This window comes from Stigmatopora argus, chromosome 18 (genome assembly GCF_051989625.1).
Source record: "Stigmatopora argus isolate UIUO_Sarg chromosome 18, RoL_Sarg_1.0, whole genome shotgun sequence".
In the NCBI taxonomy this organism is placed as follows: Eukaryota; Metazoa; Chordata; class Actinopteri; order Syngnathiformes; family Syngnathidae; genus Stigmatopora; species Stigmatopora argus.
The window spans coordinates 3,071,094-3,083,521 of NC_135404.1; the positions used below are offsets into that span (position 1 = coordinate 3,071,094).

General features: G+C 41.4%; 1 protein-coding gene across 1 annotated transcript in view; it reads left to right on the forward strand.

Annotated features, from left to right (window-relative positions):
* The first annotated feature begins 647 nt into the window (after positions 1–647).
* LOC144092633 (signal transducer and activator of transcription 5B-like) overlaps positions 648–12,428 on the forward strand; it is a 41,736-nt gene continuing 29,955 nt past the window's right edge. Inside the window, exons 1-5 of the mRNA XM_077625612.1 lie at positions 648–788; positions 1,324–1,461; positions 4,392–4,548; positions 4,745–4,834; positions 11,246–11,423. Of these exons, the coding sequence (XP_077481738.1) occupies positions 1,334–1,461; positions 4,392–4,548; positions 4,745–4,834; positions 11,246–11,423 (553 nt within the window). The 5' untranslated portion in view covers positions 648–788; positions 1,324–1,333. The remainder of the gene's footprint in view (positions 789–1,323; positions 1,462–4,391; positions 4,549–4,744; positions 4,835–11,245; positions 11,424–12,428) is intronic.

Here is a 12,428-nt window from a genome sequence, read left to right on the forward strand (position 1 = left end):
TATTTATTGTGTTTATTGAAATGGTAATAACATATGGTTTGAACATTTTTCCTTGAAAAATACATCTCCCATGATGCTTGTTGGCAAATCGATAGTGTTTCCACTACAATGCGTCTGGCACTGTCATTTTTTTTTCTAAAGGAAGAGGAATTTGAAATAAAGTACGCAGTAGTGGTTGTAGAACAGAGTTACTTGTATGAGGTAACTATCTATTTTTGTACGGGCGGTTGTAATTTGATCTGATTTTTAGTGAACTTGAGTGGATTTCATGGTGTGATTGGGAAATTAAATATTTTTTGTTTGGTTTTTTTTTACAATGATGTCATCCCCAAGGGGCAAAAACTCAGACCACATTACTCACCAAAATTGTAAAATGAATTGAGGGAAGCAGATGTTGCTGACAGTAAATTACATTTCAACAGGAAAGTTGATTTTAAACTAGACATTGTAATTAATGCGAGAATGAAAATCACTTTTATTGTTCCAATAGCATTTGCTGTTAAGTGAGGAAGATCTTGTATAGCACAAAAGACGTAAACGTCAACAAAATAAATACATTACAAAGTCATCAGTCAATAATATACATTAAAACAAATAATATGACTTTTATTTCGAAAGGTAGAAACGGAAGTCGTTTATTATACTATCTTTTTACCAACAGCTGGCGTTTCAGAATGTGTAGCGCGACCGCATTCTATACTACTGTGACTTTAAAAAGTTTTGTTTACGTGTCTGCGGCCACTAGTTTTTCATGCAGTTTCTGTGAACTGTCCTACAACCTTTATAAGGTGAGCTTTATTCGCAACTATACAAGTTGCATGTTGCATGAGATAATTTAAATTTAAATCGTTAACTTTGCTTTTACAACCTTACCTCTGCTTTACGAATGCTAACAAAATTATAGCATACGTTCGCTAGCTAGCAGAGCGCCCTTTCTCTTGCCTCCTAAGTTTAAAAAAAACAACAACCGGAAACGCAATTCCCCAATACATGGGGGAAAATACATATATTAAATTATTCATATATAGATTTTTAACCAAACATACTCCTTTGTTTGTCATCTGCGTGGCTGTTCTATTGTGCATTAGAAACATTGTTAGCAAGCTAAAACATCTGTTAAGGCAGACCAAGTCATTGAAGAGTTTCAAAATGATATTTTAGATAAATTCGATTTATATTCGCTTCCCCAGTTTAGTGAAAACTACTATAGTTGCTTTTATAAACAGCAATGTATTGACAATTGTGCTTCTCACCGTCTGAGTTTCAATTTTACGAATCCCTTTTCTATTTGCTGACGACATGCACACGCCCCCACTTCCACAGGACCACCGCCATGTCCATGTGGATCCAAGCCCAGCAACTCCAGGGCGATGCCTTACACCAGATGCAGGCACTTTATGGCCAGCACTTTCCAATTGAGGTGCGACATTACTTGGCCCAGTGGATTGAGAGCCAACTCTGGTAATAAATGTTTTTTTTTCAAACAGCAAACTCCAAATGGTAGTTCTATCAATATTTCCTTTGCTGAGAGAGACAGGCATATCCTGAGATACGAGCTTAACACGTTCCGGGACCGAGCTCGTATATTGATTTACTCGTATCTCCAATCAACGTTTCCTATAGAAATGAACTAAATACAAATTAATTTGAAAGGTATAAAAATTTAAAACAAAATTAGAATTAAGTTTAGTGTAATGTTAGATTAAATTAATTTTTGTTTATCTGCATCGTAATCCAAGTTCATTTAGATTTGTTTGTTATGTTACGAGCGCGTTGCCGTGCAAATTGTCCCCCCCCCTTTCTCCCCCCCTTTCTCCGCCCCTTTCTCCTCCCCTTTCTCCCCCCTTTCTCCCCCCCTTTCTCTCTCAGTCTCTTCAGGCCGGGAGAAGAAAGGTATAAAATTTTAAAATAGAATTAGAATTAAGTTTAGTGTAAGGTTAGATAAATTTATTTTTGTGTCTGCATCGTAATCCAAATTCATTTAAATTTGTTTTTGTTATATTACGAGCGCATTGCCTTGCTTTATCTCTGTCAGTCTCTCCCTTCCGCGAAATCCGTATAATTTTAGTAGTATTAAACACATAATAGTACTATAACCACTAGTTATTTGTTACTTTGTTAATAGATGGCAAATTAGAACAAATAATGTTTTTCCAATCCAATATCCTGTTTTTGGTGTTTTTTCAGAGGGCTGGAACGAATTTATTTGTTTTTAGTTCATTTCTATTGGAAACGTTTGTTTGAGTTACGAGAAAATCGTCATACGAGCTAAGTCCCGGAACGCATTAAGCTCGTATCTCGAGGTACCACTGTACAGTAATCCCTCGAATATTGCGGCTTCACTACATCACAGATTTTTTTCAGGGGGAATTTGGTTTTTATCAATTTTTTTTGATAAGTTCATAAAAATGTGAACATCCACACTGAAACTCGCTAGCGTAAGCCACTCCCCTGTCCTCCGCTTGCTACTAGAACTAAATATTGTGGTACCTCGAGATACAAGCTTAATTTGTTCCGGGACTGAGCTCGTATGTCGATTTACTCGTAACTCAAATGAACGTTTCCCATTGAAATGAACTAAAAACACCCAAAACACAATATTGGATTGGAAAAACATTTTTATTTGTTCTAATTTGCCATTTATTAACAAAGTCACAAATAACTAGTGGTTTGATAGTACTAAAATGTGTTTAATAGTACTAAAATTAGATGGATTTTGCAGAAGGGAGAGAGAGACGGACAGAGAGAGAGGGGGGGCTTTTTAACGGCAACGCGCTCGTAACATAACATAAACAAATTGAAATGAACTTGGATTACGATGCACACACTCAAAAATAAGTTTAATCTAACCTTACACTAAACTTAATTCTAATTTTGTTTTAAATTTTGATACCTTTCTTCTCCCGGGTTGGCTCTATTTGCCCCGCCTCCACCCTGACTTTCAGATGCAACCTATCGAGGGTTGTTTGGGTTATTCCCTTCAAAATATTCCGAAAATCATGCACACAAATGTCCTCACAATAGCACAACGCACGACCACTTGCCAACGAGAAGTAGTATATACGCCATTCGCACTGACTAACGGGGGAAAAAACACTAAAAAAAATGCAACTCTCTGCCCAGTGTTCTTAGAGGGAGTTGCGACCAGAGAGACATTACACGAGGGAGTTGCGACCAGAGAGACATTACACGAGGTAGTTGCGACCAGAAAGACAGTGCCCATGATGTTCTTATGAACAGCCTCTCGCGTCCGCTGTCTGCTCGTATATCAAAATTTGCCTCATATCTCAAGATAAAAATTTGCCCGAAATTTTACCCGTATCTCAAATTGCTCATCAGGCGGGGCACTCGTATGTCGAGGCACCACTGTGCTGAAGTAAAAAAAAATCTTTTTTGTTTTTATTTTAAAGTTCATAAAAATGTGAAAATCCACGCTGAAAATCGCAAGCGGAAGCCACTCCCCTATCCTCCGCTTGCTACTAGGAATCAGCACTGAAGTAAAAAAAAAATTGTAATAGGGGTGATCCTACTTCGCGTTTTTTCGTTTACCACGGCCATCTCTGGTCTACATTAACTGCGATAATCGAGGGATTACTGTAGTAGCGTTGAGATCTCTAGGCCGAGCCCGAACCTGACCCAAAATTCGGGTCGGGTCGGGCCTAAAATGTCAATCATTACTTTGGGTTCGGCTCGGGACAGACTGGGCTTCTCTCTCGCTGAAAAAGAAATGTATATTAAAACGATGTGTGGATACTAAACTAAGGAATACTTGTTATAAAATAAATAATTTGGAATTTTGGATAAAATAGAGAAGGTGCTGTAATGTAATTGCAATTGGAGGCGGAGCTGGAGAGCCAGAGAATGCTCTGCGCACCTCACGTGAACGCCACCCTCTTAATATGGAGCAGCAAGAAGTTAAGGATAGACTAAAAACAGAAGAACTGAAAAGACAAACACGCACCGACCGGTAAGAATGAGTTGTGGAAAAGCTTCAAATTGATTGTTGAATGTGCTAGAGAAACTTGTCCTGGATTCGCTGAATATAGTCAATCTGGCGCTTTGCTCTCATACGAGAGAAAAAAGACTGGCACCTCGACACAGTTGAAATTGTCAAACATCTATATTATCATATAAAATATGTAAATGTTTATACAGTCTTGTTTAACTTAGATTTCATTACAAAAGACAGGCTTTAATCTGTCATCATAAATCACCCCTCCTCCTCCCGACTCGGGAGTCTCGAGTCCTCCCAAATCAAATATGACATTTTGGGTTTGCTTAGGGCTCGGGCCTACAAATCAAGTTAATTCGCCGGGGTTTGGCCAGGCCGGGTCGGGCTCTATTTTTTCGGCTGGTGTTAACTACACATTAATAGTGGTGTGCTTTTAAAGGGACTCAGTAGAGTTGAGCAACCCAGCAGAGGAAGCCAAAGCCAAACATCTGTTAGACAACCTGGTCACAGAGCTCCAGAGAAAAGCCCAGCTTCAAGGAGGAGAGGATGGCTTTCTTCTAAAGATTAAGCTGGGACACTATGCAAACCAGCTGAAGGTAAGCAAGACGAATCAACCCAGAGTAATCTTATCAGTACAGGAACAAAATGATTGTTGTAATAACTTTTCAAAACTAAGTGCCAGTGGAGGTCGATTTCTCTTTTAATTTTTGAAATGCTTTAACGTTCCTACATTATTGTAATGTGTTGCATGATGTTAACATATTATTAGAAACATAAATCTGTTTAATGCAGAATACTTACGACCGCTGTCCTTTGGAGCTAGTGCGCTGCATCAAACATATCTTGTGCTCCGAGCAGCGATTGGTTCAAGAAGCTTCCAATGTAAGTACTGCACCGAGTCACGATGCGGAAGGTATGATAACTTAGGGGGGGTCCCGATACTAACATTCTGACTTCTGATCGTGTCCGCCTTTTCTCAAGATATGCTTTGCAAATAACGATCCGATCGTCATTTTACACCAATGAAAATAATGCAGAATATAATGTAACCAGTAAATGGTATACTGGAGCTTTGTTTATGAGATTACACAATGATCTGTTACTGTCATAAATTTCTAAAGCGATGTAGCCCCACTCAGATTATACATTTTTGCTTAGTGGTTTGATTTACAGCATCTGAAAAGCACGATAGTACTGAAAACACTGGATTGGATCCGATCTTGTGACCAAATCTAGTACTTTCCGACACAGCAAAAATATTCGTATCGGGCACCGATACCAATACAGTGGTACCTCGACATACGAGCGTAATCCGTTCCGAGACTGAGATTGTATGACGAGGTTCTCGTAACTTGAGCGGACGTTTCCCATTGAAATGAATGGGAAAAAAAATTAATTCGTTCCAGCCCTCTGAAAAAACACCAAAAACAGGATATTGGATTGGAAAAATGTTTTATTTCTTCTAATTCCCCATCTATTAACAAAGTAACACATAACTAGTGGTTTAATAGAAATAGTGTTTAATCTAACATTAAAATTGGGCGGATTTCGCCGAGGGGAGAGGGGCACAAAAGGGGCGGGGGGCTTCGTTTTTTTTTTCCACACAACGCACTCGTAAACGGAACAAACACTCCACCCTCACGTTCGCTGTCGTACTATTCCCTTCAAAATATTCCGAAAATGATGCACACAAATGTCCTCACTTGCCAACGAGCAGCAGTCTTTTATCAGCGATCGCTCCGCTGCTCATGGGAGCTTTGGGGGCGCTGGCTAGCGGCTCCTTTTAGCTTGTAGCATCCCCTCGAACGGCGCCTATGATAGAGTTGCTACCGTGGTTGCTATTGCGGGGAGTTGCGAGCCAGTGCCCCTGATGTTCTTATGAGCAGCCAACGAGCACCAGTCTTTTATCAGCGATCGCTCCGCTGCTCATTGGAGCTTCAGGGGCGCTGGCTAGCGGCTCCTTTTAGCTTGTAGCATCTGTGTTCGCATCCCCTCGAACGGCGCCTATGATAGAGTTGCTACCGGGGATGCTGTTGCGAGCCAGTGCCCCTGATGTTGTTATGAGCAGCCAACGAGAAGTAATATAATACTCCTCGTATTAGATAAAAATAACAGGAAATGCAGCAGCTGAGCTTACCCACTTATTGATTGTGGGTAAAGTTTTATTCTGAGTGCCATTGCCTGTCGGCGTTGTGTGCACGAGTATACTTCATTACCCAGAAAGCCCTCTTTTCCCCGCGCATGCGCGTTGTGCGTTTCCTGGTCTGAATAACTCATCCGGTCCTCGTAAATATTGTTATACACGAAAGATATGCAAAAAAATGCCATGGCCACTTGGCTTGGTCGCATCACGAAAATTTGACCGCATCACAGGCGAATTATTCGATCGAAATTTCCCTCGTAAGACGAGCATTTTGTATGACGAGCGGTCGTATGACGAGGTACCACTGTACTATGGTTTGGATCGGTACATCACGTGTATGACTCCCACTGTCTAAAATATAAATACTCAGTGACCACCTTAATTCTACTAAAGAACAGCTTGATAGCATTTTATCAAAAAGAGCTAATGTTTAGATACAACAATTCTCAGACCAAAAACAAATATTGGCAAAATCTGAGCCATCTATCCATAACAAAAATTTAAAAAAGCCTTACTAGTGGGGCGGCCCGGTGACGCGAGTGGTTAGCGGGGCGGCCTCACAGCTCTGGAGTCCTGGGTTCAAATCCAGCTCATGTCCATCTGTGTGGAGTTTGCATGTTCGCCCCGGGCCTGCGTGGGTTTCCTCTGGGTACTCCGGTTTCCTCCCAGATTCCAAAGACAAGCATGGTAGGCTGATTGGACACTCTAAATTGCCCCCAGGTATGGGTGTGAGTGTGCGTGGTTGTCGGTCTCCTTGTGCCCTACGATCGGCTGGCCACTGATTCAGGGTGTCCCCTGCCTCTGGCCCGGAGACAGCTGGGATAGGTTCCAGCACCCCCCGCGATCCTAATGAGGATAAAGCGGTTCAGAAAATGATATGAGATACTTACTAGTGTTCCACCGATTCCAATACAGTGGTACCTCTACTTATGAAAAATATTCATTGCAGAAGTGGTTTTTCTAATGTGGTTTTTGAAAAGTTCTCAAGTGGACTCACATTTTCTATGTATCGTATTTGCCGGTCTATAAGCCGCAGTGCTTTAAAAAAAATACAGTAATACCTCGCCATTTGATGCTTCATCTTTAGCGGCTTCACTACATCGCAGATTTTTTTCTGGGGATTTGAAGAAAAAAATAGTTCATAAAAATGTGAAAATCCACTGTGAAACTAGGACTCAGCACTGAAGACATTTTTATTGTTTTTATTTCTTTAAATAGGAGTGACTCTATTTTGTGTTTTTTTGCGATTATCGCGGCCATGCCTGGTCAACATTAACCGCGATCATCGAGGTATTACTGTAGTTTGGCCAGTGGTGTGACTTATACTCCCGAGAATATGAACGTTTTATATAACATGTGTGTTCTTTGTTTGTTTATCAGATAAAATTCCCCCCAAAATGCAACTTATACTACAGTGCAACGTGTGTTTTTCCCCTCCTTTCATTGTGCATTTTTTGGCTGGTGCGAATTAAAGTATGCGAGTGATTAGCACGTCGGCCTCACAGTCCTGGTGTTGAGTTTTCGATCCCAGGTCCATACCTCAATGTGTTGAGTTTGCATGATCTTGCATGGGTTTTCTCCAGGTACTCCGATTTCCAACCACATCCCAAAAACATGCTTGATAGGCTGGTTGAATGCTGTAATTTGGCCCGATGTGTGAGTACCAGCGTGAATAGTTGTCCGTTTCCTTGTGCCCTGTGTTTGGCTGGCCACCAATTCAGGGTGTCTCCCACCTGGTGCCACAAGTCAGCTTGGATAGGCTCCAGCACCCCCTGCGACTCTTGTGAGGATAAGCAGTACATAAAATGAATTAATTAGTTTAGATAACTTTATTAATCTCGTATTTGAGAAATTTCTCTATATTTTACTACTATATAATGCGACTTATAGTCCAAAAAATATGCAAAATGCCCTAATCTTTTCCTAGGTTTCCAATAATACCGCCTAGACCAGTGTTTCCCATCCACTGTGCCGCAGCACACTGCTGTGCCTTGAGCAATGGTCAGGTGTGCCGCAGGAAATTGCAAGGTCATACAATGTAAGAAAGAAAGAGAAAAATTAATATCAATATAATGAGATTAAAATTGTTAAAATGACAAGGTTATAATCAAAATAGGATGAATGTTAAATTATACTATTACAAGATTCAAATTGTGAAACAGTCCATTTGTTGCTTATTTTTCTCTAACATGAACCAAAAGTTGTTTGGTTTCTACACATCAACTTTTGGCGACGTAAAGTCTGTGAGCACAACATTTTTTTGCGTAATATTAGGAGCTTTAAGTAATATTTGATGTCCATCTGTGGGGAGTTTGCATTTTCTCCCTCTGAATTGCTTAAAAAAAAAAACTACAACTTTTTCTGTCCCATTTTGCAATGCAACTCAGAGAGTGGCAGCCTGTCACTGAAAAGCGACAACAAATGGTAACTCCGAATAAAACTATGACTAACACTGTGCCCAGCCAAGGATAAGATGCGGTTCACGTCACTCACTTAGTTCCGCTGCATGAGTAAATGTTAATTGATTGGCTGCGTTAGTTACGTGGCCAATGAATGTCATTAACAGCGCTTTATGCCTACGTGCCTACTATGTTTTGCAGGTTAGCATATGACTAACGCAGACCTGGGCAATTAATTCCACAAAGGGCCGCAGTGGGTGCAGGCTTTTGTTCCAAATCTCATTGGTCAAAGTGCCTGTGCTGGATCGGTTTGAACAAAAACCTGCACCCACAGCGGTCCTCGAGGACCGGATTGCCCAGGTCTGGGGTAACGATTCGGTTTATCATGGGGAAATGACCGGGCTGCGGCAGAGCCACTCAACAAGCCAAAGTAAAAAAGAAATGCGTTTCTTTTAAGATGGAATGGCTGAGTATGTGCAAATTGAAGAACAAGCGGTGAAATTGGGTGAGAAAGGTCTCTTCAAAACATGCAGCAAAGCTAATGTTGCAAGCGAGTTTTCTGATGAAAAAATATGGACTAATTGGACGTTTGACTGCGTCAAGTGACACATTCAGCAGAAAAGTCATTTGAATGAGAATGAGAAGTGAGAAGGACAGACGTGATAAATATGGTAAAATTTAAGTCAGATTTGTGTACATTCTAGTGACATTTATCAAGATGTTTTATACATGGTTATTAATCATTAAATTTTAGTATGACTAAATTATTTATGGGTGGTAGACATGCACCTGCTAATGGCAGGTGTGATACTGGTGTGTGCCCATAGCGAGCACTTCTGATGTTGCTCACAGTGGTCCCAGTGTGCCCAGATAAGAAAAATTAGAGGGAACATTGGTCCCCGTGATTCTGGATTCAAGGTTAGCTTTTTAAACAAATGTTACAATCGGCCCGTGAAGGGGTAGCGGCCACCAACAAAGTTTGAGTGTGACCGTCCAACCAAAATCCCCTTTCCTGGATACTTTTCTATCTTTTTCTGGGACCAATGCTGAAGCAGCTCCCGCTGGCGATGAGTTCATTATTCATGTGGCTTCGACCCTTGTTCTTCTTCGAGTTGTTTCCTGAGTTTTTTTTTGTGTGTAATATACCGTATTTTCTCGATTATAACACGCAGATTTTTGCTATATAATTAATTCCAATAGATGGGGTGCGTGTTATAATCAATAACTAAAATAAATTACAAATTTTCGATCGAAAAAATTTCGGTTTTACGTCATCTCGTAAAGCCGATCGAAAATCGGAAAGCCGAGACCACCACTGCCCCCCTCTAGCCTCGTACTCGTCTCAGTTCACCCTCTCTCAGTTCAGTTTTGGACATTGTACAAGCAACATGGCATCAAAACGAGCAAGTTATACCGCAGCGTTCAAAAGAAAAGTCATCAAAGTGGCAGAGGAATTGGGCAACAGAGAAGCTGGAAGAAAATTCGATATTAGTGAAGCTAACATCCGTGGTTGGAGGAAGAAGAAAGACTCATTATTGAAAGAAAAAGCAACAGCAAAAGCATCAGGACGTGGAAGAAAAGCAATGTTCCCAGAGTTAGAGAAAGAACTTCTTAAAACGATTGCTGAGAGAAGAGCTGCAGGGTGTGCCATCAACACAGTCGAGCTGCGTATCCTCGCCCTGAAAATCATGAAAAAAACCAACAAGGATTCCGGCTTCAAATCGTCTGCATGTTGGTGCTATAAGTTTATGCAACGGCACGACCTATCTTTAAGAAAGAGAACGTCAATTGCCCAAAGGATGCCGGAGGACTACGGGAAATTTTAGGTGCGCACTATATTCGATTACTGCGGTTTTCCAGATGTTTTTGGCCCAAAATTACCTGCGTGTTATTTTCGAGTGCGCGTTAAATTCGAGAAAATACGGTAATTTAAGTTGCTATGTTGTGTGTTTAGGGCGGCCCAGTGGAGCGAGTGGTTAGCGTGTCCTGGGTTCAAATCCAGGTCACGTCCTTCTGTGTGGAGTTTGCATGTTCCCCTCTGCGTGGGTTTCCTCCGGGTATTCCGGTTTCCTCCCACATTCCAAAAACATGGATGGTAGGCTGATTGGACACTCTAAATTCCCCTAAGGTATGGGTGTGTGAGTGCATGGCTGTCCGTTTCCTTGTGTCCTGCGATCGGCTGGCCACCGATTCAGGGTGTCCCCCTCCTCTGGCCCGGAGTCAGCTGGGATAGGCTCCAGCACCCCCCGCGACCCTAATGAGGATAAAGCTGTTCAGAAAATGAGATGAGAGATGAGATGTTGTGTGTTTACGTGCGTGTATGTACGTACAGTCATATCTCTACTTCCGAAATTTATTGCGTCCAGAACTTTTTTTGTAACTTGGAATTTTCATAAGTAGAGCAGTACAGTAACCACTTTATAAACAACTTGTAACAAATTAATTTTAAAACAAGTAAAGATGCCACTGTATTCTGAAATTTTAATGTGAGTCGCAATCAAACCAATCTCATCATACCTAAAGCGGTGAATGGGTGGCAGGCCAGCATGTTTTTTTTATCTGTTCCACAAGCATAATATTATGTGAAGTAAACAAAAACACAAACTCAAACTCCTCAGTGGCACAGCAAAACTGTTCACACTTTGGAAGGTATTCTGATCAATCATTTTGTGTCAGGCAGATGAACAAGGCAGGGTTCATTAAAAAAATGTTACTACCTTTTATTGATAAGGTGCTAATCTGTTTTTTCAGGTAAATTGTGTAATTGGGGCTAAGACATTGGACAGCCTCTCCCAGCGCCATCAGCAGGTCAATCAGGCCTTTGAAGAGCTCCGGTTAGCCACACAAGAGACTGAGAATGAACTGAGAAAGCTTCAGCACAGCCAGGAGTACTTTATCATCCAGTACCAGGAGAACCTGCGTCTCCAGGGTATGCACTCATTCAATCTATCATATGTTCTTTTATATGTTAATACAAACTGAAAGAATATTGTTTAATAATTAAAAAAAATTCTGACGAGTAATAGTAAAAAAGATTGAATAAAACACAGTATATCCATGAAGTTGTCGCCAGACATGGGGCAGATATTACTGCTACTTCTTTATTACAGCATTAATACCCATTATCACGAGTCAAATACATTCTTGATTGGCCTATTTGTACACTTTAAGCAATTGTCATTTATAATAGGTGTTGTGTTTCCGATTAGGCTCTTTGAGCAAAATAAGACTTCTTATTTGATTATCTAAACATTCTTTACTATATTGTAAACACAGATATTTTTTACTGTCAATTAAAAAAAAAAAATCTCATCTCATCTTCCTCCGCTTATCCGAGGCCGAGTCGCGAGGGCAGCAGCTTCAGTGGGAAGACCTGACTTCCCTTTCCCCAGCCTCTTCAGCCAACTCTTCCTGGAGCATCCTAAGGCATTCCCGGGCCAGCCAGGAGATATAGGCTCCCAATCGCATCCAGGGTCGGCTGCGAGGCTTCCTCCCAGTGTGACGTAACACTTCAGCGGGGAGGTGTCCAGGGGTCATCCTAATCAGATGCCCGGGCCAATTTATCTGGGTCCTCTCGATCCGGAGGAGATGCGCCTCTACTCCGAGCCCCTCCCGTACACCCTGCGGAGGAAACACATTCCAGCCGCTTGTATCCGGCCGGGATCTTGTTTTTTCTGTCACGACCCACAGCTTGTGACCATAGATGAGGGTAGGAACGTAGACCGGTTTACCTTTCGGCTCAGCTCCTTCTTCACCTGTCGATCTCCCGCTCCATCTTCCCTCACCTTTTTCCGAATGAGTGCTGATACATAACCCGACTGCTTCACACTCGGTTGCGAATCGTTCCAGTTATGCAGTACTGAGGCCAACAAATCAGACCCACTCTATGCCACGGCTGCGTCTAGATATTCTGTCTATAAAAGTTATGAATAGG